Source organism: Puma concolor, chromosome B1 (genome assembly GCF_028749965.1).
Source record: "Puma concolor isolate L17-30 chromosome B1, mPumCon1.1.hap2, whole genome shotgun sequence".
Classification (NCBI taxonomy): domain Eukaryota; kingdom Metazoa; phylum Chordata; class Mammalia; order Carnivora; family Felidae; genus Puma; species Puma concolor.
Window position 1 is genome coordinate 194,155,170 of NC_141670.1, and position 27,738 is coordinate 194,182,907.

At 48.6% G+C, this 27,738-nt stretch overlaps 1 protein-coding gene across 2 annotated transcripts in view; it reads left to right on the plus strand.

The window, feature by feature from the left end:
* FAM184B (family with sequence similarity 184 member B) overlaps positions 1-27,738 on the plus strand; it is a 159,473-nt gene that overhangs the window by 130,220 nt on the left and 1,515 nt on the right. The window contains exons 9-17 of one of the 2 annotated variants that reach the window (XM_086705373.1): positions 4,650-4,779; positions 5,527-5,739; positions 14,261-14,414; positions 18,009-18,172; positions 20,748-20,920; positions 21,999-22,145; positions 24,008-24,125; positions 25,665-25,822; positions 27,076-27,212. In XM_086705373.1, the coding sequence (XP_086561499.1) occupies positions 4,650-4,779; positions 5,527-5,739; positions 14,261-14,414; positions 18,009-18,172; positions 20,748-20,920; positions 21,999-22,145; positions 24,008-24,125; positions 25,665-25,808 (1,243 nt within the window). In that variant the 3' untranslated portion in view covers positions 25,809-25,822; positions 27,076-27,212. Of the gene's footprint in view, positions 1-4,649; positions 4,780-5,526; positions 5,740-14,260; positions 14,415-18,008; positions 18,173-20,747; positions 20,921-21,998; positions 22,146-24,007; positions 24,126-25,664; positions 25,823-27,075; positions 27,276-27,738 lie in introns of those variants that run through there. The other variant, XM_025922285.2, reaches the window with a different exon arrangement.

Here is a 27,738-nt window from a genome sequence, read left to right on the forward strand (position 1 = left end):
CATGACTGGTGTCCTTATGAGAACAGGAGACCAGCACACACACAACAGAGACGGAGGAGCCACCACATAAGAACCCAGCGAGAAGGGAAGCCTCGGGAAAACCAAATACGGCACCTTGATCTTGGACTTCTGGCCTCCAGGATTGTGAGAAAATAAATTTCTGTTTTTAAGCCACCCGTCCTGTGGTATTTTGTTATCGCAGCCCTTGCAAACTGATAGAGGCACAGAGAGGTCTGAAGGGAAACAAATGAGCTATACCATGCAAACAGTTAGCAGAAGGAAGCTAACATGGCTGCATTCGTATCAAAGTAGGCTTCAGAACAAGGAATGTTGTCAGGGCTGAAAGGAGGTATGTCCTAATGCTAAAGGGGTCAATTCATCAGGAAGACATAACAAATCCTAAATGTGTTTGACCTTATAACAGAGCTTCAAAAATAATGAAGCAAATAGTGGGAGAACTAAAGGGAAAAACCCACAGTCGTAATTGGAGATTCATGTCCTAAAAAATATCGCTGCCTACCCCAAATTGCACAGATGTTCTGATTATGCTTTATAGTTTTATATTGTATATTTAGAGTTAATTTTTGTGAAGGAAGGGTCAAAGTTTATTATTTTCATGTTTGTCCAGTTCCAACACCATTTGTTGAAAAATTTTTCCTATCCCCACTGAATTGCCTCAGCACTTTTTTTTTAAGTTGATGTATTTATTTTGAGAGAGAGAGGGAGTGTGTGTGCGTGCATTCATGGGGGATGGGCAGAGAGAGAGAGGGAGAGAGAGAATCCCAAGCAGGCGCTGCACGGGCAGCACAGAGCCCGACTCAGGGCTTGATCCCACGGACTGTGAGATCATGACTGAGCGAAATCAAGAGCTGGATGCCCGATCTACTGAGCCACCCAGGTGCCCCAAATTGCCTCAGCACTTTTAGCAAAAATGAATCTAACATCTTTGCATGCATCTGTTTCCGACACTGCATTATTTTTCATTGATCTATTTGTCTATCTGTACATTGATACCATACAGTCTGTATTATTTTAGCTTCATAATGTCTTGGAATCAGTGTAGCCGGCCTCCTCCAACTTTGCTCTTTAAGATTCTTTTTTCTTTTTCTAGGTCCTTCACCATTCCACATCAGTAGTCAAAATAGCCTATTTATTTCTACAAATAAGGCTGTTAGGATTGTATTCTGAACTAAATCTATAGTACAGGGGCACCTGGGTAGCTCAGTGGGTTAAGCGCCCAACTCCGGCTCAGGTCATGATCTTGCGGTTTGTAGGTTCAAGCTCCTCATCAGGCTCTGTGTCAGCTGAGAGCCTGGAATCTGCTTCGGATTCTGTCTCCCTCTTCTCTCTGTCCTTCCCCCATTTGTGTGCTTGCTCTCTCTCTCTCTCTCTCTCTCTCTCTCAAAAAATGAATAAACATTAAAAGAAGAAAAAAATTAAAAAATAAAAAAATAACTCTGTAGTTCACTTTAGAGTAGACTAACATCTTAACAACATGGAGTATTTCAATCACTATCATTCTGTCTGTAAATAAAAACATTTTTACTCTTCTTTTTCTCACCTGTAGCTCTTTTTCTTACTTTATAGGACTGGCCAGGACAATGTCAAGTAGTGTGAGCAGAATTTTTGCCTTGTTTCCAATCGTAGGAGGAAAGTGTTCAACATTTCACCATTAAGTATGTTTGCTGTAGTTTATCATAGATTATCTTTTTCAGGTTGAAGAACTTCCCTTCATTAGCCGTATCCCCCCAAATAAAGATGTGTCCTTTTTTAATTATCATTGAATTTGAAATAGGCAGTTATTTTTTAGGACATGAAAACACTAATCATCCAAGAAAAAATTGATAAATTGGTCTTCATCAAAATTAAAATTTCTGCTCACTAGAAAAGTACTGTTAAGAAAATAAATATACAAGCTCAGAGAAGTTATCCAGTCTGTATCCAAAGTATATAATGACTTCCTATAAATCAATAATAGCAAAGATAAATATATTTGTAAGTGGATAAAATGCTTGAACAGACACTTCCATTAAAAAATTACAAGAAACAGGGGCACCTGAGTGGCTCAGTCAGTTAAGCATCCAACTTTGGCTCAGGTCATGATCTCATGGTTCATGAGTTCAAGCCCCGCGTCAGGTTCTGTGCTGACAGCTCAGAGCCTGGAGCCTGCTTCAGATTCTGTGTCTCCCTCTGCCCCTTGGCCACTTGCACTCTGTCTCTTGCATTGTCTCAAAAATAAACAAACATTTAAAACAAATTTTTTTTAATTACAAGAAACAGACACGTCCAAAAAACAGTTCCATAAGCACATGACTATGTGTTTCACATCAAAGTCATCAGGGAAATGCAACTTAAAGTTACAGTGAGATACCATTTCACACCCACCAGAAAGACTAAAATGAAAAGGACCGAAGACCCAAAACATCGGCAATGATGTAGAGCAACTGAAGCTCTCGTACGTTGCTGGTGGGAGCGTAACATGGTGCAGCCACCCCAGAAAACCATTCGATGGTTTTGTAAAAAGTTAGTCATACATCTACCAGCAATTCCCATCCTAGGTCTTGAAGCAAATGAAATGGAAACACAGATCCACGAAAATACTTATACAGGAATATTTCTAGCAGCCTTATTCACAATAGCCCGGAAATGTAAATGACTCAACATGTCTATCAGTAGGAAGATGGGTGAACAAATTGCGGCATCTTCACATAATGAAACACTACTCATCCACGAAAGTGTGCCCCACTGATAGGCTCAACAACGTGGGTGAATCCTGGAGACACCGTGTTGAGAAAAAGAACCAGACAGAAGAATGCATACCATATGATTCCATGTGTATGATGCTGAAGATTAGGAAAAAGGATTCTGTAGTGATGGAAGTCGAAACACTGGCTACCTGTGAGTGGACATTGGCAAGAAGAGGGTGCAAGGGGAGCTTTGGAGTAATGAAAGCGTCCTAGATTTGGATTGGACTGTTGGTTTTATAGTTGTATATATTTGTCAAAACTCATTGAATTGTAGACTTAAGATCTGTTTCACTATATGTAAATCTTATCTCGATAAATCATTTCAGGGCACCTGGGTGGCTCAGTCGGTTGAGCGTCTGACTTCGGCTCAGGTCATGATCTTGCAGTTTGTGGGTTCGAGCCCCACGTCGGGCTCTGTGCTGACAGCTTGGAGCCTGGAGCTTGTTTCACATTCTGTGTCTCCCTCTCTCTCTGCCCCTCCCCCACTTGTGCTCTGTCTCTCAAAAATAAATAAATGTAAAAAAATTTTTAATAAATCATTTCAAAAATAATAGCTGAGCCCTGGGAGGAAGTCCAGTGTCCTCCTCAGGAGTCGTCAGGATGAGCTAACCTGGTCCACATATCCAACGTGGTCACATGGCTTCTCACTCTTGCTGGAGGCCTCTTCTCTGCTGATCCCCTTCTGACGGTCTCCTAATCCTTGGTTTGTTTCATACCCAGAGCTCAGACCCAGGAGGCTTCTGTTTGTTTCTCCTTCAAGGTAGTTATCCTCAAAAGCTTAAAGGATTACCTAAAAGAACCAGAATGCAGAGAAAGAAACCTCTCTTTGCTAAGTGTTTGGTTAATTCTTTATATAATTCTTACTATGTGCCTGACATGGTTTTAAGTTTTTAAAAGATATTTACTCTATTAATCCTTACAACATTCCATGTGAATGTTACCATTACTAACCCCATATTACAGATGAGGAAATTTAGGCCCAGATAGTTTAAAGGCCTCCCCCAACATCACATAACTGGTCCACAGTAGGACTGAATTTGACTCTGGGGAATCTGGTTCCAGTTCATGCTCTGAACCACATTGCTGTGCTGCTCTTGGCTTCCTGTCTTCCCTTTCAGGGGTCCCTGCTGACTATCTATTCCTTTACCCCCCAGCTTGTGCCCATGTTGCTGGGCCTCCCTGCCTCTGCCAAGCCAGAGTTCCCCCTTCTCAATGCCTTTCTTCCCAGATAAGGGCCCTCCCCTCTTAACCTCTGGTCCTCTGGCCTAATGTCCTTGCTGGAAGGAGAAAACTCCACCTACATCCTAGCAATCTCTGCAGAGATGCCCACGGCATGGCATTCTTTCACACCGCTACACAGGATAAATACTTAAAATCCCAGTTCACAGTCAGTTATATTTGAATTTCTCTGCTGGTTTAAAAGTTCAGCATTAAGTAAAGGAAGGTCTGCTCCAAAGACCTCCTTGAGCATCTGTCCTGGAACACAGAAACTCCTGCAGCTGTAACCCAGCATCTTCTTGTTCGTGCTGTATATGTAAAGGCCTCTTTGCAATCCTCCTATGTATTCCTGGGACCGTCAATAAATGGTATGAGCATGCTTTGAAAAGTGTAAAGTGCTGTATTCAAGTAAAGCATTATTATTTCTTTTTTTTTCATCTTCAGGAAGAGTTGTGAAATTAGGCCATAGAGACCTCTTTTTTGGAGCTTCCAAGGGCCCCATAAGTAACTCATAACTGAGAATTGTGATAACACTTAGAACTGTGTGTCAGGTTACTTTTTAAAGCCAAGGAAAATGTTTCTCACCCCACTCACTGCCATGGCAGGTCCCCTCTCCCAGCCCCAGGTGGTCACGTCATTCTCCACCCAGGACTTTGTGTGATTTGGGCCTCTCTCTCTTCAAAGGATCAAAGTGCCCCTCAAGGAAGGAGATGGCCTGCAACCTCCACTGAGCTCTTTGCTGGAGGAGAAGGCACCCGACATCCAGCGTCTGCAGGAGGAGTGGCAAAGCCAGAAGGCCAGATTGCAAGCCCAGGTAGGACAGCCATTGGGGGGGGGGGTGCCCTCACTCTGAGCGAGACCTTGCCTCCTCATCCCTACAGACGGCCTTGGAAATACACGCAAGGACTGATTCATGGGGAGGGCATTCCGGGTCAGGGCAAGGTGGGATTCTTGGCTTCATTCATTCATTCATTCATTTATTCATTCATTCAACACATCCTGTGGCTCATGAGTACCTGCCATGAGCCAGGAACCCTTCTAGATGCTTGGGATACATCAGTGAACAAGTTAAACAAAAGTCCTGCATTACAGCGTTTATATTACAGTAGAGGAAGTGTGTACAGACTGTAAATACTAGACATACGAATTAAGTAAAGCTCATGGTGTATTAAGAGGATGATAGGGTTTCAGGAAAAAGGAAAAGCAGAACACGATAAGAAGGATTGAGAGGCTATCTGGTGATGGGCGGCCGGGGGGGGGTGTAATACTAAATGGGATTGTCAGAGAAGACTTCAGTGGTCCCCTCTATTGTTTCTCTTGGATAGTTTACATCCCAACCCCCCCTGCCCCTCTCACCTGGCATCTGTGACTCTAGCCAGGAAGCCCCCCGGAGACTGGCCATCCCCAGGTGTTTCAAGGTTACAGGTGCCCTCCTCAGAGTTCCCACAGATAAAGGAGGCTCAGCTGGGTTGAGATGCTCAGAACACTTATTTTTTTAAAAATATCATAGGAAGGGGGAGGGAGGGGAGCTAGCCTGAGGGCAGGATGCCCTGGCGGGCAGGTCTCCCAGATGCAGCAGGCTCTGGAGCAGTGCGCCAGCAGCTACCGGGAGGACCTGCAGGAGCTCAAGCAACTCTCCGACCACGAAAGGGAGAAGCTGCAGCACGAGCTCCAGGAGACCGTTCAGCAGAACCAGGCCATGAAAGCCCAGCTCGAGGCCTCCCACCAGCGAGCCTTGCGCATGCTTGAGAAGGCCAAAAATCAAGAACTCAAGGTAAGGGTGATAGTTATGAAAGCCACTATTTACTGAGCGCTCGCTATGCAAGCACCTGCTATGCACTACATGGGGTGCCTTTCCTTTTGTACATTATCTCCAATCCCCACATGAATCCTACAAGGTTACTGTTATGGCCCCTTTTTTCAGATGAGGAAAAAGGTTCAGAGAGATTTATTAACTTACTTAGGGTCACACGACTAGTAAGTGGCCAAGGAAGGATTCACACATGGGTTCTGTTGTGCTTCTTGTACTGCTTCTCCTTATTCACGTGTGATCTTGATAACATGAGAACTACTTTCTTTATGACTTGGGCAATGTCATGTGTGATGCATGCTGGGAGAGGCAGGCTTGGCCCAGAGGTAAAAACAGAGAGGACAGCTTGGAAAGTTGGGATGAGGTGGTCAGGCCCACGACAATGTGTAATCCAGCAGGAGCACTTTTCATCGATCTCCTACCTCCTGCTCTCTCAGGAGCTGAGTCTCCTACTATGTCACCTTGGTCTTCCTTGGTCATGGCAGTCTGCATGCACTAACGAATGACTTTTTTATATGAGCAGATCTACTAAGTGAAGCTCCTTGAGGCAGGAGCCATCTGTATTTGTTCATCACTGATTCTTCACCTACTTCACAATAGTTGCTTAGTAAAGTGTCTCACTGAATTAAAGTCTCCAGTGGTTTTTTTTTTTTTTTTTTTTTTAATTTTTTTTTCCAACATTTATTTATTTTTGGGACAGAGAGAGACAGAGCATGAACGGGGGAGGGTCAGAGAGAGAGGGAGACACAGAATCGGAAACAGGCTCCAGGCTCTGAGCCATCAGCCCAGAGCCCGACGCGGGGCTCGAACTCACGGAGTGCGAGATCGTGACCTGGCTGAAGTCGGACGCTTAACCGACTGCGCCACCCAGGCGCCCCTCAAGTGGTTTTTTTTTAAGTTTATTTATTTATTTTGAGAGACAGAGAGAAAGCATGGGTCGTGGAGGGGTGGACAGAAAGAATCCCAAGGAGGCTCTGCACTGACAGTGCAGAGCCCAACACGGGCCTCGAACCCACCAGCCATGAGTTCATGACCTGAGCCAAAGGAAACGCTTGGATAAACTAAGCCAGAGAGACTCTGAATTAGGAAATACCAGTCACAGAGGCTGGGGTGAGGCTTGGGTCTGAGAACAGGTGTAGGTGAGAATCTGTATACTGAGCCATTAGACAGGCTGCTGCCACCTCTGTCCTGTCCCCAGAAGTGCGTTCTCCTGCTCAGCTCCAGAAGGCAAGTAACTAGAACTTAGACCCCCTAAGTAGGAGACTGAAGAACCTTCTCTGGAGAAATTAAACCGTCCTGGAGAAAAGACCTGTAGATTCTCACATTTGTGGGCCTCTAGTAAAATTGCTGGTTGGCCATCTGGTCAACCTCCAGAGGGAGCCCACCACCCAGTAGCTTTCAGTGCTCCATCTAAAATATGAAACGACAGTTACACTTTTTTGGAAGCCACTAACATGGAAGTTGGAATCCAAGATTATGCAGGGAGAAAGAAAAGATGCGGAAGAAATGGTTAATGCAGTCAGAAGAAAAAGAGGAAAAAAAGCTTCTGAGGATTGATTTCCTCAGAATTAAAAGATGATATTTGCATCCATGAAACAAGAACAACATGCTATTTGTAAAGGAGGGGCAATTAGAGTAAGGAAGAGCTCTTTATATTGTATATATAATGTCAGAATTTCTAAAAATCAAGAAACGATTTGAAATGTAAAAAATGAAGAAACTTTCTGGAAAGCAAAGATAGAAAGAACATGAAATGGATGATGGAGGAGAAGGAACAAGAAATGGAGAGACTAGATGTCAGCTAGGACCCTGATATCTAACAAATGGGAGTTCCAGAAAGAGATAATGGAGGGGAGAGTATTTTCAAAGAAACAATGAAATCCTTAGACCTATATGAGAAGGACCCCTACCGAGGTTCTTCTTGAAATTTCAGGACACCAGGGAAACAGAAGCAATTCCAAAGCTTCTAATGCGGAAAAGCGATACCAGGCACAAAGTACTTGAATCAGAACGTCATCAGATATCTCCACAGCCAACACAAGAAGCTAGAAGCCAACGGGCGATTTTGAGAAATCTAATTAAAACTATTCATAAGTGTGAGAATTGATTACAGATATTTACTGGGATATGAAGTATTAGGAAATTTACCTTCTGTTATCAATTTATTGCCTCTCAGCTCCCAATTCATTCTTCAGTGCTTGTCCTGAAATAATGACCAGATTCTTGAAGCATTTCTCCTTTGCAGAGGGCTCAATGTTAAGCTTTGTCAGTAGAGGGCGCTGGAGGCACCTTGTAGGAGGAAAGAGGCTTCTCTTCCTGGTTCTGGCAGCTGTGTTTTTGCTTTGTTTCTGGCTTCATTTGCACAGTTGAACAGTGATGTGGCCGTGTGAGGACATCAGGTGTTACTCTGCCCCTGTAACCTCGCAGTGACCCCCACAACCATGGCCAGTGACTACCTTCCTGTGGCCTCCCCTTGTGGACACAACACACTCCAGCCCTCACGCGTACACACCCTGACTCTCCCTGGGATCCTGCCAATGTGCACTGTTGCCTACAGCCCAGAGATCGTTCTGTGCAAGCCTCCTGAGAAAAATACTGTCTGCTCTGGCCCTCATGCCTTCATGGTGCCCCCATGTCCTCTGAGCATCACCAACTGTGGCTCATCTGTGCCATGGAGGGTTGTTCCTGCTTGACCAACTCTGGGCTGGGCAGCCCAGTGATCTTCTCCACCAGTGAGCTGCCAGCATGCCTTCTCCAACAAGGTCTGGACCCAAACTGGGGAAGGACTCCCCCCTTCCAAGTTATCCTTGTCTTGGGTGCTCTCTCTCAGCCTCAGGACACCTGGAGTTCTCTTTGCATCTCTAGAGTTACTCCCCTGTCATAGCGCAATAGTTCTTTATATTGAGCTTCTCCAACTTAAAATACTGTGTGGTTTGTGTCTCCTGTTGGACCCAGACTGGTATACCTTCCATGCACTTTTTCTTAGGAAGTTTCTTGAAGAGTGGCCCACAAAAACAAGGGAGCAAACCAAGGACGAGGGAATAAGAGAGATCTAGGATAGAGGAATCCAGTGTAGGAGAAGGAAAAGGGAGGAGCTCAGCTATGCTGCTGGCTGAGACACTACTCAGTGTGGGCTGGAGCAAGAGGACTGAGGTCCCGGGAGAAGGGCTCTGGGGGAAAATAGAACTGATGGATTCTCTGATCAACTTGGCCACGTGGAAAGTTGTGTTGGCAGTGTTTACACACACACACATGTGGGTTTTTGGATTTTTTTTTCATGTTTATTATTTATTTTGAGAGAATATGAGGCAGGGAAGGGGAGAGAGAGAGAGAGAGAGAGAGAGAGTCCCAAGAAGGCTCCATGCTGTCAGCACAGAGCCCAACACAGGGTTCCATCTCATGAACCGCAAGACCATGACCTGAGCTGAAATCAAGAGTCGGATGCTCAGCCAATTGAGCCACCAGGAGCCCCCCAACACACACACACACACACACACACACACACACACACACACGCACGCGCGCACACACACACACACACACACGTTTTACAAAGCTTTTAGATGTTATAGGAAGTTTTAGCCAAATATTCAAAGAAAGCTAAGCAACGTTTTTTAAGCTTAGCGAAGAAAGCTAAGCAAGTTATTTTAATACAAGGAAAAAGAAAAAGTTATGCAGGTAGGCTTTAATCATAATAGTTTATTTCACTTGGGAATGAACTGTATTTACTCATAATAATAAAGGTATTGAATTTATGTCACTATACTGAAAAAGTAATTTAATTAAATATGAGGAATGGAAGGGGGAGAGTGTATGAGACCTGAAATCCTCATCTACCCTAATGGGAAGATAATTCCTAATGTCTAAAACAACTAAGATGAAGCAGAATGGAGATTCTAGTCTGGTGATGGTGGTAAATCCCAGAAGAAGCAATGAGAAGAGTTGTCATTGGCGGCCTCCAGAGAACAGAGGGCAGAGAGGAAAAGGAGGGTTCCAAGATGCTGGTTTTCCTTACTTTTAATACTATTTAGCCCTTTATACTATGTGTATTCATTGCCCTGATAAAAATACAAAATAAGCTTTAACAAAAAAAGAAAAATGAAACTACTTGGCACTTGGTAGGTGTTCAAAAAATGTGAGTTCTCTTTCTTCTTTTACAAGAGCTCAGGTTGATGAGATCCTAGGCTGTTAGGTGGTGGGTAATTCTGGCCTTTGTGTTTTCCTGAACTTTACCCATTCAGGCTGCAGACCTTGACCCTTGATTTCAGGCAGAGGAAGCAGGGAGGCATGGCCCACTGGTGGGGAGGAGAAGGTCCAGGGGCTTTGGTTGATTGGAAGAAGGAACATGTGAGGTCTGGCCTCGGGAGAGGGGGATATCCTGCAGTTCTTAGTTCCAGTCCCTGGAGACCCTGCAGGCTCACGGGGTCCTTGTTGCTGGCTCAAATCTGATGATTCCAAATGACACCAAAGAAATCAAGTTCCAATTCTAATTAGAAATAGCAGATAGAGGGGCGCCTGGGTGGCTCAGTTGATTGTCAGACTTCAGCTCATGATCTTGCAGTTTGTGACTTCAAGCCCCGCATCGGGCTGTCAGCACAGAGCTTGCTTTGGATCCTCTGCACATCCCCCCCACTCTCTCTGCCCCGCCTCCACTTGCATGTTCTCTCCCTCTTTCTCTGTCTCAAAAATAAATAAACATTAAAAAAAAAAGAATGAAATAGCAGATACATAGTCATTCCTGGGACAGGATAGTGATGAAGGGTGGGATGCATGCGTTCAAATCCTGGGTCTACCACTTATGAAGTGTGGGCTCAGGCAGTCACTCAGCTTCTTTGTGCCTCAGTTTGCTCATTTATCAAATAATAGCTAATAGGACCATTGAGAGCATCAAAAGAGATAATACATGTCAAGTACTTAGAACCATATGTGGCTAAGAGCTTGTCTTTGTCCATTCAGGCTACTGTAACAGAATACCATGGACTGAGTGGCTTGTAAACAACAGAAATTTATTTCCCACAGTTCTGGAGGCTGGAAGTGCAAGACCAAGCACCTACTGGTTTAGTGTCTATTGAGAGCTCACTTTCTAGTTCACAGACACCTGTCTTGCTGTCACCTCACATGGGAGTAGGGGCAGGGAGCTTTTTAGGACATCCTTTACAGGTGCACTGATTTATGAGGGCTTCACCATCGTTGACCTAATCACCCCCAGAAGCTCCACCCCTAATACCATCATTTTGGGGATCAGGTTTCAACATATGAATTTGGGGGATGGGAGGTATAAACATCCTGTCTATAGCAGAGCTCAAGTTTTTGAAGATCCCCTGTCACTGCTCACTCATGATTCTGCAGTTACTTATTGAGCAGTGACCGCAAACTACCACGGTGCTGAGCTCCAGAGATTCCAAGATGATAACACACTCCTGTCTTTATGGAGCTCACCTCTAGGGGGAAAGGCAACCACTCAAACAGGCTGCTGTAATTCAGTGAGTTGGAGCTATGAGGCAGTTGCCCAAGGTATTTGGGGAGCACAGGGAAAGGAGACTTTACCCAGGATGGAGCATGGAAAGAATGATATTGTGATTTATAAAAAAGAAATATTATTTAGTCTTAGTCTCATTTCTGACACAGAGCTCCTAAAACTCTTGGAACTTCCTAAGTGATGAGAGCAGCTAAGGTGTCTTTTGTTATGTTAAGGAGGTGGCTTCTGGACCCCACCTGAGGGTTGGGGAGCTGGTGGCCAGGGGAACCAACGTTAGGATTGGAGGGTTGGAACTTTCAGTCCCACCCCTGACCTCTGGGGAGAGGCTGGAGATCCAATCAATCAAATGACCAATGATTTAATTAATCATGTCTATGTGATGAACCCTCTTAGAAACCCAAAAGGAGGGGGCTCAGAGAGCTTGCAGGTGGGTGAACACATCCAAGTACCAAAAAGGTGACACACCCCAGTTCCCTGGGAACAAAAGCTCCTGCGCTTGGGACCGTCCCAGACCTCTTCCTGCATATCTCTTCATCTGGCTGTTGATTCATATCCTTTAATATCCTTTGCAATAAATCGATAATCTAGTAAGTAAATGGGTTTCCTGAGTTCTGTGAGCCACTCTAACAAGTTAATCGAATTCAGGGAGGGGGTCATGGGAACCTCTGACTTAAAGCTAGTTGGTCAGAAGCACAGGTAACAACCTAGTCTTGGAATAGTTACCTGAAAGGAGGGCGGTCTTGTGGGACTGAGCTCTCACCCCATGGGACCTGCTGCTGTCTCCGGGTAGATAGTGTCAGGACTGAGTTGAATTGTGGGACACTTGGGCTTCGATCATTGCTTGTTGGGGTAGGGAACCCACACCCCCCACCACCCACGTACATTGTAATTGGTGTCAGAACCTTTGTAGAGAGACAGGGTGAAAATGGGCCTTTGGGGAGGCTCTAAACCGACCACAGCAAAAGCAGAGTAAACTTCCCATAGGTTTACTGGAGCAACTCACCAGGGATGAGGGTCCAGTTTGATAAAACCCTGGGTGCTAAAGTTTGCTTAGTCCTCACTGCTAAGGGCTACTGCCCCCAGGCACAGAGGCCCTGGGTCACAGACTGAGAGACTTTGGCACGGTCTTGGGCAAGCCTTAGCTCATACCTCTCGGTTCCCATTTCCCTTGGGATAAAAATGCCACCAGTTGGAGTTCTCTGAGCCTTGCAGCAAGTGCAGATGGAGGAAATATCAGAGTCTGAAAAGCAGGAGACTCTTCTTTCTTATTAAATAAACTCAGCACCGTGTGAGTTTCCCATGGGAGGAGTAAAACCGGTCCCGTTTCTAGGAAGCCAAAGGCACAAGTAAGCATCTGGAGGCCCTGCTGCATTCAGCTAGCTGCCTGGGGCGGGGGGGGGGGGGGGGGGGGGGGGGGGGGTTGGGGATGGGAGGTGGGAGGGCTCAGTGCTCCCCAGCAGGAGCCTCCTGCCTTTGCTGAAACCCCATTTCTCATTGGGCCCAGGACCGCTGCCGCCCCAGGTTGCGATCCTGCCCCCAACTTTACCTGTCTGCAGTCAGGTCAGTCCCTGCAGCTGGCTCTTAAAAAGGGGGAGGGAGGCGATATTTGCCGCATCTTTCCTGTGTGACTTTCGAAAACCAGTCCATCTCCCCCAGCCTCAATTTCCTCATCTAAAAGGTGGGCTGTGTCTTAACTGGAATTCTCTGTTGTAAACAAACAAACAAAAAATAAAAAACAGAAACTTAATACGTTTCCTATCGCTGCTGTAACACATTGGTGGCTGAACACATCAAAGATTTATTACCTGACAGTTCTGGAGGTCAAGGTGTTGGCAGGAATGTGCTCCTTCTGAAAGCTCTCAGGGAGGATCTGTTTTCCTGCCTCTTGAGGCTTCTAGAGGCTGTCTGCTTTCCTTGGCTCCCGGCCCCTTCCTGCATCATCAAAGCCAGCAGCCTAGCATGGAACATCTTCCGATACCCGCCTCCCTTCCCCTCTCCCCCATCACCCTCCCAACTCCTCTTCCCCTCCCCTCTCCCTCTGCTTCCTCTTAGCACCTCTCCTCTCACTGGCTCTCCCGCCTCCCTCTGGTAAGGACCTTTGTGACCACATTGGACCCTCCCAGATAATTTGGGATAATCTCCCATTTCAGGATCCTTAACTAAATCACACCTGCACAGTCCTTTTACCATGTAAAGTAACATATTCACAGGGATTATTCCAGAGATTCCAGTAACATATTCCAGGGATTCCCACTTGGACATCTCAGGGACCATTCATGGTTCCTACCCCATAAACCACCTTGAGCTAGCTTTGCTGTGGAGAGATTTCTATTAAAGTTTACACAGCTGCTCATAGAACCCACTTTGGGTGTTTGATACATAAGAGAGTTTCAGTAAATGAATGTTGAGTAAAAGAATGACTGAATGAATAAAATAATTATAAATAAAGTAAGTAATAAAAGAATAAGTGAACCTAAAGGCAGAGACCCAGCCAGTTCTGAGGACCAGACTAGACCAGAGACTGAAGAAGCTATACGGGCCCCTCCTTCTGTCACTGCTGCTCTGCTCTGCACTCAGCCTTTGGCTGTCCTCACACACAGCTCTCTGCACCTCTCTGGTCCTGGGGCAGGTGCGAGTGAGATGGTCACCTCACTCCTCCGAGTGTGGTAAAACAAACCAACCAGTCAGTGTCTGTCTGTCTGTTTCTTGCTCGCTCTCTCCCTGGCCTCCTAACACCAAATTCCCAATGACTGGCTCAGGTTAGAACAGGTGTCCACTCTGGTCTAATCAGCTGTGGTTTGGGGTCAGGTTCACATGGCACAAAATGGCTGCTGGGGCCCAGCTGTCACTGTCATCCCAGATGGGTTGGGGAATGTCCTCTGTAGCCTGATAAGGCCTCCACCCAACAGTGGTGAGTGCTCTGCGCGACCTGGTGCAGAGGCAGAACTTGGCAGAGGGGACAGGTCTCCCCTCTATTCCCACTTTCTCCCACTTTCCCCCCTGCAGGCCGCAGAGGAGCGCCTGAAGAAGGAAGCCAGCCACAGCCTGCAGATCCAGCACCAGGCGCACCGGCTGGAGCTCCAGGCCCTGGAAGAAAAGGCCCGGCAGGAGCTCCAGGGAGAGCGGGAGAGGACACAGGCTCAGCAGGCTCTCGTGTTAGGTAAAGAGCCAGCCAGCCGCCCTGGGAGGGCCTGGCTACCCCGCCGAGTTCACGCCTGGACACCTGGGGCAAGACAGGGCCCGGGGGTCTGTGGGCACACAGGTCAGGGTGGGACACCGGGGTTGGGAGGCGGGTGTCACTAACAGTCTCAGTTTCCTTTTCTGGAAAGTGGAGTCACAGTTGTCCCTACCTCATAGGGGCGTTGTGTGGACTTGAAGAGAGATTAAATATAAAGTGCCCAGCATATGACAGGAGCCCAGTGAATGCGGACTGTAGTGTAGGTTTTCTGCTATCCCCAAGCAGAGCGTTCCTATGAAACGTGTCATGAGCCGAAATGGCAAAGAGCGAAGAAGCAATTACCATTAATTTAAATGGAAGAAATTTTGAGCGTTCCCAGGCCCCCCAAATCACCTCTCTGAGGCTTTCCTCATACCGTAGGACACATCTTGCTAACGGATGAACACAATAGATGGAGAAACAGCCCAGATGCTCACAGACACCGCTTGGAGCCCCGGTGCTTGGGCCTGAGATGCTGGGTGTGGTTCCCGCGGAAGGCGCTGGGGGGCGCGCGCTGCCTCTGGACCTCTCGCTGCAAAATCAGCAGTGAACGCTGTTGTCGCTTTTCACTTTGTTATATAAAAATTAAAATCCTCTTCAGATTTCTCTGGGTTAGTGAAAATAGGTTCTAATGTAGGTGAACTTTTTTTTAAGTTTTAAAAAAATTTTTAACGTTTATTTTTGAGAGACAGAGACAGAGCACGAACGGGGGAGGGGCAGAGAGAGAGAGAGAGGGAGGTGCAGAATCCTAAGCAGGCTCCAGGCTCTGAGTGGTCAGCACAGATCCTGATGCGGGGCATGAACTCACAAACTGTGAGATCATGACCTGAGCTGAAGTCGGATGCTTAACCGACTGAGCCAACCAGGCGTCCCTGTAAGTGAACTTTTGAAAAGTAGAGGCACCTGTATTATCACCATCATCATTATTATTAAATATAACCAGATCGCTGAGCCTTCATGAAAGTTTCATGGGATTGTCTCAACCTCTCATTTCCGTTCGGAAGATTCCTGAAAATCTGGGCAACTTACACCTCCAGACTCCTGTAGTTACTCTGCTTCCTTTGCCTGCACGGCCCCCCATGATCCTCAGCATGAAACTCACCTCCTCTTTCCACATCCAAAACCAGTCACACAAAGCATTCTGGAAGTTACCAGAAGCAGTAAAGATCTCCTGAGTCAAATCGTCTGGACTTGAAGCCCAGTTCCAACACTCACTAGTTGTGTGACTTTAGGCAAGTTACTTACCTACGCTGTGCCTCAGTTACTCATCTGTAAAATGGGAATAACAGCATCCACCTAGTGTGCTACACAGATGTGGCTGACCCTAGAAACTTCTGTTTTTGTAGATCAACTTTTCCCTCATTTTCTCATCTTCCTTCTTTTTTAGAAAATATTTTATTTATTTTTTTTTAAACTTTTCTAAGCTTTGAGGTTACAGGGGAGTCTCAGCCCCTTTAAATATGCCCTAGAAGAAGCTACTCTTTTTTTTTTTTCAACGTTTATTTATTTTTGGGACAGAGAGAGACAGAGCATGAACGGGGGAGGGGCAGAGAGAGAGGGAGACACAGAATCGGAAACAGGCTCCAGGCTCCGAGCCACCAGCCCAGAGCCCGACGCGGGGCTCGAACTCATGGACCGCGAGATCGTGACCTGGCTGAAGTCGGACGCTTAACCGACTGCGCCACCCAGGCGCCCCTAGAAAATATTTTAATTGTATTTATTTATTTTGGGACAGACAGAGAGTGGGGGGGGAGGGGCAGAGAGAGAGGGAGAGAGAGAATCCCACGCAGGCTCCGCACTGTCAGCACAGAGCCTGATGCAGGGCTTGAACTCTTGAACCGTGAGATCAAGGCCTGAGCAGAAACCAAGAGTCAGATGCTTAACTGAGCCACCTAGGCGCCCGCCTTTCTCACTCTTAGGAGCAAGACAAATGCCTCCCCTTATTTCATGCCTAGCATTAAAGATCATATTGGCCTTACTAAATATTTCTTTTCACACCCAGACGGGGGTCTCCTTAAGAGAATTTGGGAGAAGAGCATTTTCTTTACCTGTGTAAGTGAATAAGATCTACCTGCTGCTTGGGTGAGCTTTCATTAGACAGCATGTCCCGCTGACTGCACGTCAGCACATCCGCTCTATTTCTGGAGGAAGTGACGCGGAAGCAGGCAGGAGAGAGAGAGAGAGAGAGAGAGAGAGAGAGAGAGAGAGATTCCCCAGTTAGTGTCCAGGTGGGACGTGCTAAAGTTACCAGCATCTAAAAGAGGCAGATTACACAAGATAAGGCCCAGGGTGTACCATATGTCTCAGGTACACGACAAAATTCAGATCCAGTTGGACACCCCTGGTGATTCCAGCACCCAACAGCAGCTGTCCCTGCTGCCTGTCCCCCGGCCCCTCTGATCCCACAATAGCCTGGTCCTTTCCTGGACAAAAGAGTCAGGAGAGACCCTGGGTACATGCTGGGATTCTCAACACAATCCCAGGAGAAGGGGTGAGTGGACTCTATAACAATGAGAGACAATCACTGGCTTTACGAGTGGTATTGGGTGGGTGAGAGCACCTGCCAAACAGGGGGTTATTAGACATTCCTGGTCCCGATTAGCTACTGCACTGTCTGTATGAGACACACCTGACCTGCTGGTCAGCGTGTGAGGCGCAGGGAGTGTCCATCAGATTACCTGATACACTGGGGTGGAGACCCAGACATGCTGGACGGACAGGTGGATGGGTGTGGAGGGAGGGAGGGAGGGAGGGAGAAGGAGGCCAGGGGAGAGAGTGGGTACTAAATGAGCCCACTGTAGTTATGCTTTGCTAAAGAGTCTTATTGCACATATTTTTGTGATAAGGGATTTCAAAATATTGCATTGGGTGTGGATTTTTTAAAGAAAATAAGCTGTAGAAATCACTATATTAAAATCCTAGTGGGGAAGAAAGATGATCAAGTAAAATTTTCAACATATCATCAGAATAACTAAGCTTTGCTGTGTTTGATATACTCTAACTTTCAGAGAAGTAAGTTTATGGGAAGTGTTTTGCAATGGATATGCTTTTACACTGTCATTAATTTCCACTCTAAACATCACTTGGTTATTTAACAAATGTGTGTGGAGTATTTGCCCTGTACTATCTTATGGCTATCTTACGGCTTACGGAATTATTGGAACGACGTTTCCAAAGTTAATTTGCAATAACTAAAATACAGAGTCTCGAAAGTCCGTAACAGGAAAGTATCAAACTTACTAGCCTTGAAAATCATCTTCTCTCGGGGCGCCTGGGTGGCGCAGGCGGTTAAGCGTCCGACTTCAGCCAGGTCACGATCTCACGGTCCGTGAGTTCGAGCCCCGCGTCGGGCTCTGGGCTGATGGCTCGGAGCCTGGAGCCTGTTTCCGATTCTGTGTCTCCCTCTCTCTCTGCCCCTCGCCCGTTCATGCTCTGTCTCTCTCTGTCCCAAAAATAAACGTTGAAAAAAAAAAATAAAACATTAAAAAAAAAGAAAATCATCTTCTCTTTAAGAAATGACAGCCCTTCCTTCTGCAGAGTCCCTGAGGCAGGAGCTGTTGGAGCAGCGGGCTGCCTGCTCTGGGCACCAGAAAGACCTGGAGGTGCTGCAGGCCGAGCTGAGGGCTCTGGGCAGCATGGGCAAGTCGCAGGCCACCGCCCAGTGTCCAGGGGACCATGAGGACCGCGCCGTCGCTGCAGAGGTCAGCACCCCCACTCTGCCCACACCGCACCCCTCTGGGAGCAGTGTCCAGGCTGCAGAGAGAAACTCATAAAGGAGGGGCCCCGGGTGCTCCTCGTTCCCGTCTGAAATGGGGAAGAGCCTCGCTCCACGGTGCTGGGAGACACTCGATGGGCTTGTAGGCTCCCGTTTTGAAAAGCAGAACACAAGTTTTTTGTGCTGCGTGTCATTTTTAATGCAGATACAATAGCATTTCAGAGTGTCACTGCCTGAGAGGCCCTGGAGACACTCAGGGTCACTCCCTCAAATCTGCAGAGAATGTCTCAGAACACCTTTCCAGACAGACTCCCTGTCTGCTGCCATGAGTGGGAACTGCCTTTTTGTCACTGAGGTTCAACATTGACTCTCTTTGAGCCTCGTAGTCAGACTTGGCCCATCAACCCCTTCCGGGTACATCCATATTCCCACATGGCTGGCAGTACAGTGACGTCCTAACAGCCCAGGCCTCTCTCCCCACTCAGCCCACCACGTACCATATGGTGTCAGCTATTCATCTGTATAAAGGCTTCAGAGACTCCCTATTGCTATCAGAATGAGCTCCAAATGCCTAAGCCTGGCAAGGAAAAGCCTTCACCCACTGGCTGCACTTTATATCTTCAGTCGTATCCCCTTCTGCTCTCAACGTGGGGTCTGCATCCTGCCTCCGGGCCTTTGCATGTGCCCACTCCCTGCTTGGGATGCCGTCCTCCCTCAGTGCCCAGCTTACCCTCTGTGCCAGTGGTCTCCTCTCCAATTTTAGTATATGTGCCGCCGAAGTCAGCTCTAGGGGGCTCCTCTCCACACCTGGGACCCCACCAGTCTCTGAGTACTTCTGGTTATAGTTCAGCTGGCACTGGTTTCTACCGCATGGCCCTGTTAGGGAGCCAGCATATCATGCGTGTTCTTCATGGATGTTCTCAACTGGATTAGGAGTCTTTCGAGAATCAGCCATGTCTGCCTCATTTCATCCCTGCCCCCACTCAGCACTCTGCCCGAAGTCTGCACATGGGAGAGTCTTCTCCAGGGTTTACGGTGGCCAACAGTGGGTTCATGTCCCAGCCCTGCTGAAGATCCGGGGGACGTGGTCATCGTTTGCTCAGGATTGTGCCAGTACTGAGCACCTGAAGACAATCTGTGTTTAATGAGAAATTTAAATGATGACTCACAAGGAGCTCAGCCCAGTCAGTAAAGTCTAGCAGAGGGAAGACAGAGTGTGCCCCAGTAAGCATTCTAGATTGGTGGGAGCCACCCGTACCTATGGGAGGGGGCAGGAGAAATGTGGGGTCGTGACGTCTGCAATGACAAACTCCCTCCCCAAGTGCTATGGATCCTTGGACGGGTGGGATGACACCCGGCCACCAGGTGCCAGCCTTCACCTTCACCTCATTGGAGGGAAGCCCTGACCCCTCTGGGAGGAATAGCAGGGCCTCAGATGAAAACCCACACAGAGAAGAAAGGTGGGGGCGTGAGCCAGGAGGAAAGCAGCCCTGGGCAGCGCGAGTGAAAGACGGAAGGGAGGGTACCCGGTTCAAGGATGCGTCCTTAAGTTGGCCACCACTGCAGGTAAGTGGTGTCCCACCTGCTGGGATCTTCCGAGGAGCCCTGTGAGATCATCCTCAGACCTGTCCCAGCTTGGGACAGAGGGGGATGCATTTATCCAGCAGGTTCTTTCTCCCATTAGTCAAGCATGGCCCCCCAGGACCTTAACCAAGCTCTTCCTTAACCAAGCTCTTCCATGGCCCCCCAGGACCTTAACCAAGCTCTAACCATGGCCCCCCAGGACCTTAACCAACCAGGTGAGTGCCAGGTCCCCACGTGCCCATGGGTGTCACACACACACAAGCCCCAGGGCAGGAAGCAAGAGGTGTGGGGCATGGGCCACAGATGTTCCCTGTGCAAAGCTGTTCTGTGTGGAATGAACAAACGCAGAAACCTTCAGGCATGTTTGAGTGAACTTGAAAACTGTAACATTCACTAACCAGGGGTTAACTCTGACCCCATTTCATTTGGACATAGATTTTTGAATTTCTATCTGAACCACTGGCGTTCAAGTATCATTTCATTTAGCAAGCATTTATTTGGCCCTTCTGATCCCAGCCCCCGAGCCAGGTGCCATCAGATTGGAAAACTCGAGGGGAGACGGTGCCTTCGGGAAGCCCTCCCAGGCTAGTGGAGGAGACCACCATTAAACAAATGAGCGCACTTCGGTGTAATCGCTCCACAGACGGGATCGGGATTCGGTGATAGCAGAGGAGAGCGGGCTTGTCGCTTCTTCCCCGAGGCAGTGCTGTTGAAGTGGGGAGGGCGCTCTGGGTGGAGTGTTTGGCTTGCCTTGAGTCATGTTCCTGGCTCACCAACGTTATTAGGCTTTGTGAGGGCGGATCTGGCCAACTCGGAAAGCGGGAAAACCTGAAGAGCCTGGATGTGAGCTCCTCAATCGGGAGCAGGAGGCTGGTGAGGGCTCCAGGCTGGGCGGAGCACGGGTCCCCGTCCTTCGGCGGCGCATCTGGGGCCCTTGGCGCCTCCTGAAAACGCCTCTCCCGGGTGCTTCTCCCCAGGACGCGGGCGGCCCGGGCCAGGCGGGCTCCCCGAAGGGCGCCGCGGAGCCGGGTCCGAGCGAGGGCTGCGACCCCTGGGAGGAGAACTCGCAGCTCAAGGACGCAGTGCAGCGGCTGCGGGCTGAGGTGGAACAGCATCAGCAGGAGGCGCTACAGCTCCGCGAGCAGCGCAGGTCGGTCTCCGGGCGGGGCCGGAGCTCCCTTCTCCCTCGCTCCCTCCAGCGCCCCGGGGCGAGCCTCTGAACCTAAGGCTCACCCCCTGGGCTTCTCCGCAAAGGAAAGACTCCCTAACACGCTAGCACTTCCCTGATGTTACTCCCGTCGCATGAAAAGGACCAGTGCTCTAGGAATTCGTCTCAAAACTGCAGGGTTTGCCCTGGGATAGAGGAGGGAACTCTGTTTCCTACAAATCAAAGAATTTCTGGGATCAGACCTTACCGTACTAGAAGTCCCTTCAAAACCAGCCTTAGGGAGGCAGTGCGGTGAAATAGCTCAAGCGGTGCCGTGTGAGCTCAGGCGAGTCCGCTAGCTTCTCCACGCCCCCACCCTCATCCGCGAAGGAGGTAAGACCGCCACCTCTCAGGGCCGTCCTGGAATGCAGTGACATGTGAGCAGGATTTAGCACCTGCCCCGGAATGCATGGAGGAAGCGCTGGGTGAACCGCTGTTACTTTGTTCTGGACATGTGTTAGCATGATTCATCCTTGCACTAACCCTGTAAGGTAGCCACTATCATCACACCCATTTAACAGGTGAAGAAACTGAGCAGGGTGTGGCTTGCCTTAGGTCACACAGCTAGGAAGTGATGGAGGAACACCTACCCCCTATCCCTCCCTGCCTTTCAACACTGGACTGGTGACTCCCCAGGCCTCAGAGTCCCAAGGATCAGTAATTCCGATACACAATCTCAGCCTCCAGGCCTCCATTTGCCCCTCGTGAAGGGAGGATTTTCCAGAACCCTCCAGAGCTGTCCTCCACTGCTTGCCCCTGAAGGCTTCACAGTCTGGTTTCTCCTTCATGGGATGCTGGGACAGGAGGTGCTGAGAAGGGGTCCCACAAGCAGGGTTTATCCTGGACCCCACAACTCAAGAGATCCCAGGTCTCCTTCCCAGCATCCTGACCTCATTCATAACCACCCCCGCCCATTGCCTCCCACCCCAGCCACCCAGCAGAGCGGGGAGAAACCCCAGTGCCCAAGAGGCTCAGTCCCTAGAGCCTGGGCCAGCCCGGCTGTGCTTCCCTCCACCCACAGGCTGCTGGAGGAGGATCAGCAAGCCCAACGGGCCCGGGAGGTGGAGAAGCTACGCCAGGAACACCGGAAGGAGATGCAGGCCATGGTGGCGGATTTCAGCAGTGCACAAGCCAGGCTCCAGGCCCGGCTGGCTGCCCTGGAAACTGAGTAAGTGAGGCCTTGGGCCCCAGGTTAGGAGGGACTTGTAGAGGTACATTTTATTAGGGCGACCAACTCATCCCACTGTGCCTGGGACGCTCCCAGTTTTAAAACTACAAGTTCTGAGTTCCAAGAAGCACCTCGGTCCTGGGCAATTGGGGATAGTTCGTTACCCCCCATCATTTTATGAGATTGCATTCTCTCCGTGCAGGGCACTGGGAATCTGTGAGGAATGAACACTGCCTTATGGGCTTGGTTTGACCCCTCACCCTGGGAAGAAATCACGGGATCAAGTCTACTTTTTAATGAACATTTGCCCCATTCTAACATGCATCACCTCACTGAATCTTCACAGTCTCCTTCATGGACAGATAAAGAAACCGAGGGGGTCTTGTGCCTGTATGCATACATCTTTATTACTTATTCAACAGATGTTTATTAAGAGCCTACTGTGTGCCTGGAGTTACAGCCAGAACTAAACAAAGACCATGCTCTCATAGAGCTCAAAAATTCTCGATGGGAATTCAGGCAAGAAATAAACAGATGAATATTTTTCATATCAGGTATTGGAAGTGCTAAAAGAAAAACAGGATCAGTGTCTAGGGAGTGGCAAGGGTGGGCAAGGAAGGCCTGTCTAAGGAGGTGACATTTAAGCGCAAGGAGGCGAGGGAATGAGAGAGCCGTTTGGAGGAGGAACATTCCAAGTGGACACAACAGCAAGTACAATGGCCCTGGGGCCTGCTTCACATGACTGAACAGCCAGGAATAAGTGAGAGGGTGAGTGGCAGGAATTGAGACTTTGGTGGGCTAGCTGGGAGGGATGAAGGAGACCCGCACTAAACAGGAAGGAGTTTGGATGTGTTCAGGGTGCACTGGAAGCCATTGCAAGGCTTTGAGCAGGAATGACATGGTCAGATTTACCTTTCAATAAGGTCACTCTGGCTGCTGAGAGAAGAGACTAGGGGGTCAGGGTTAGCAGCACGGAGGTGGAAGATGACAGGTAAAGTCACCTGCCCAAGGTCAAGCCGCACTGAGTGAATCTGTTACCTGTCTGTGCTCTTAAAAACATGTTCTCCACTGTCTCCAGTACAAAGCAAACCATCCAGAATCCAGAGTGAAAGGTTTTATCAGCTACCATCTAATGGGCACTTACCACAGGCCAGGCGCGCATTATCTCGCTGAATGCTCACAACCACCCAGTTTCGTGCCCCTTTTAAAGAATAGGGAACTGATGATCACAGGGAAAGGCTACGCAAGGTCACCTAGCCTTTTCCTCAAGGCAGAGTAGGGATTAGATCCCAAGTTATCTCACCCCGAAGTCCCGGCCCTCTTGTCAACTACACTCAGTAGGTCACCTGCAGCCCTCACCCCATCCCCCACCGTGCGCAGTTACTTCTCTCTGGCTTCGTCCTGAAAGGGCTGGGGGAACTAGCTGCCCGCAGCTCTGAGGGAGAACCAGCTCATGCCGTGCTCCGTTTCGGCCAGCAGATGGCGCCAGAGCCACGTCGGCATCAGCCCAGACGTCGGGAGGCCGCAGTGGGGACATTTTTCTGTCGAGGCCTCTCTGCCCAGGCATCCCTGGTTCTTGAAGCTTCACTGAGGGCAGTGTGTGCATCACCCACGGGCCTTTGGTTCCTTGGCCCCGCAGCCTAGGGGTAACTGGCAGACGTCAGACTTGGAGTTGGGGTCCCGAGCTCTGCAGCCAACTCACTGGCTGGTCCCAGGCAGGGTCTCTCGGCCTCCATTTCCCCTTTTGTGAACGGAGACATTAGCTGGCCAGGCTAAGCTCACAGCAGCGTCCCCACCCCATGCACCTGCTTGTTGTTGGGCAACGGCAGCAAGGAGACTAACTGCATGCCTGTTCCAAACAGACTGAAGGATTCCGGAGAGAAACCAGGGAAGGGGGCGTCCAGGCCAGAGGACGTTCAGCTCATAGGCCGCCTGCAGACCCGCCTGAAGGAGAGAGAGGAGATCATCAAGCAGCTCATGGTGAGGCCGTCAGGGCCACCAGGGGGTCTGCAGGGTTCCTTCCGGAGGGCCATCCACTTTGTTCTTGCCATTGCTCTGCCTACCTAGCAATTTTAATCCTGATAACTCTAAAACCACCTTCAGAAGATCCTTGATTACTTTTGTATATTATCTGAAACAATATATACTCACTAAAAAAATTAATACAGAAAAATAGAGCCCCCACCCCCACCCCCCACCCCCCAAGCACTCAAGTCCTACAGCATCTGCCCATGGTTGATTGGTTCAGTTTTTTCATCTATGGAATTTGGGAAAATCCAGAATGGCATGCCTTCTGTTGGAATTTTAGTAGACTCAGTCAAGCCAGTTATTGTTTGTTGGTCTTCCTTTTGTAAAAATGGCTACCTGTTTTCCAGTTCGCAAAGCCGCCCCGGGGCCCCTTAGGAAGACGTTTTCTCCCTCGGGGTCTGCAGCCCACAGCCACCAAGGCCTGAGGCCATTTCTTTGGAATGCCCCTCCCTCCACCTGCCCCTGAGCTTTCACGCAGTCCACCTCCCTCACATCCCTGTCTCCTGATACTCCATCCATTGCTTTGGGCTCTAACCCGGCCGCCCCGTGCTCCCCGGTCTGGTGGCAGGTTGCTTGTAGCACCCCAGCTGAACCGGAGGGCGCTGCTTCCCCTGGCTTACGTCCAGCTCTGCAGACGGTGGCTCTCGACTGGCGCCTGTCAGTGCAGCCCACGGTGGGAGGGCTAGTCGGCCACCTGAGAAGTCCAGCCACCTTCCCCACCCGTCTCTGCCTCCACCGCTTTAGTGCAAGCCCCTCTCACACGCGCAGTGAACTGGACTCCCCACTCCCCACTCACTCTAGCCTTGCCCGCACGCTGACCTCACATCAACCAGGGCAGTCTTGGGGAAGCGTGTCAGATGAGAGCTCGGCTCCATTCTGCACCGCTCACGGCCTCCCGTCCTTCCCCGAGTGAAATCCAGGATCTTCGGCAGCCTGCCAGCCTCACGTCCTCCCACAAACACACACCCCTCTCCTCTCTCACTCCCATCCCTGCCCCTGCCACGCAGTTCCATGTCAGGATGCTGATGAGACAGGAAAACTTCACCACTAACTGAAAATTAAATGATACTAAGGAATAGCTTGTTTGCTAGGTGTGACAAGAGAATTGTGCTATTTTTTTTTTTTTAAAAGTCTTTATCTCTTAGAGATAGATGTGGATGTTTTTAAAGATGAAATTATACAATGATTGGAATCTGCTTTAAAAATAATACAGCAGGAGAAAAGTGGACAGTGACACGCATAAACAAGGTTGGTGATATAGTGATTGTACCAGCTTTTAACCTTCAGATGCCCAGAGTACCTGGTTCTCTAACTGCCCAAGACGTTTCAAATAAGCTCGCCTTTCCCTATACAGAAGCTGGGGACTCAGGCCACAGGACTAAAGTGCTTCCTCAAAGCTTCAGTGGACGGCTGCTGGATCCCCACACATCCTCCCCCTTCCCCTGGGCTTTCCCTCACGGTTTCTGCCCTCACTCGACCATCTTCCTTCAGGTCAAACCCAGTGGTGTGGTCAGGCTCATTTGGACTCAGTTGTGTTTTTCCAGGAGGAGAGAAGATTTCACTGTGCAGCCTTCCCCAGCGCCATGTCCCATCGGAACCGGTCTTTCTCTTTCAACCCTCACCCAGGATACTTGACCCCCTCCATGAAGGTAAATTGGTTCTGCCGATTTCAGGCATTACAGTGCTGCTGGTTTCATTTTCCTGAAGGTAACTACAGCTTACTTATCGGCGTGCTGGCATACAGTCAGAGGAATGTTCACTGAAAATAAGACTCATGGGGAATGGTCCAAATTATTAACAAACAGTATTTATATCTGGCGAGGCAGATTATGTGTACTTTTAATTTCTTATGGGTTTTTGTATTCTCCGAGTTTCCTATAAACATGTCACTGTTAATAATGGTTATATCTGGATGATGAGAGAAACGAACAGGAATCTCCCACTTTTTAAAAAATGTTTGAGGGGCGCCTGGGTGGCGCAGTCGGTTAAGCATCCGACTTCAGCCAGGTCACGATCTCGCGGTCCGTGAGTTCGAGCCCCGCGTCAGGCTCTGGGCTGATGGCTCGGAGCCTGGAGCCTGTTTCCGATTCTGTGTCTCCCTCTCTCTCTGCCCCTCCCCCGTTCATGCTCTGTCTCTCTCTGTCCCAAAAATAAATAAACGTTGAAAAAAAAAATTTTTTTTAAATGTTTGAGAGAGAGTGGGAGCGAGTGCAGGAGTAGGGGAGAGGCAGGGAGAGAGAATCCCAAGCAGGCTCTGTGCTGCTGTGCTGTTAGCAAGAGCCTGACACGGGGCTCGACCTCACGAACCATGAGTTCATGACCTGAGCTGAAATCAACAGTTGGATGCTCAACCAACTGAGCCACCCAGGAGCCCCAGGAATCTCCCACTTCCTTTTTTTCATTACATATTTTTGGAATTTGTTATAATGAGAATATTCACATCCAAATCTCTCATCTGCTGTAACAAAATCCTAAAAGTGCTTAAAATGTTTAATAGTTCAAAGGACAGTAAACCTACCCTAAGCTGAACAGATGTGAGTTCATTTATGATTTTTATGTATGCCTCTCAGTGAAACAGTGTTGTTTCACTGCAGAAATATTAATGCATTTGAAGAAAATGGACCCAGCTCCTGTTGGGGGTCTTATATGGCCTTCTAATGTCTAAAAAAAAAAATTTGAATTACCAAACACATGTCCCCAGAGGTTTTGGGCAAGAGATTTTGAACCTGTGTTTCATAAAACAAAGCAGACTGGAGGAAGAAATGCTTTAAAAATAACATGTAGGTATATATATAAAATGACTGCCTCTTCTCCCATATAGTTTTGGTTGGGTGGGCCTTTTTTACTTACAATAATGACTCTTTAGGGTGGAACTAACTGGCCTTTCTTTTAATACAACCAGAAAAAGAAGCTGGAGGAAGTGCCCAGCCGAGTGGTCAGCGTGCCAAACCTGGCCTCCTACGCAAAGAACTTTCTGAGTGGTGATCTGAGCTCCAGGATCAACGCCCCTCCAATAACGAAGTCACCCAGCTTGGACCCAAGCCCTGGCTGTGGCCAGCCTTACAAACCCACCCAGGCTCTAGATGTGAAAACTGCCACAAGGTAGGGGGCGGGGTGGGGAGTTGTTGATTCCAGTTTTCCATAGATAGGGGGGAATTCAGATTCCTTTCTGGCACCTCTTCAATACCCAGACTGTGGGCAGGTAAAAAGGACAGGGAGACAAGCCCCCTCCCTGCCTGTGACAAATTACAATCCAGCCAAATGGGAAGGTGGTGTAAGAGGAAGGAAGTATGTCATTCTTTAGACAAGTACTATTCTTGGTACCAAGTTCCAGAAAGTCTTTTTTTTTTCCTCTCGTGGATGATTAGATCACTTAGCTAGCCGTGTCAGTGTGGGTAACACAGAAGATGGACTCTAATCACCTGGCCCTGAGGTCTGGACTCAAATTCTGGTCTCTTGTTCTTACCTAGGTGACTTTGGGCAGGTTACTTGACCTCTCTAGGTCTCCATTTCCTCACCTCTAAATCAAAGATAATACAGCACCTGCCTCACCAGACTGTGAGAC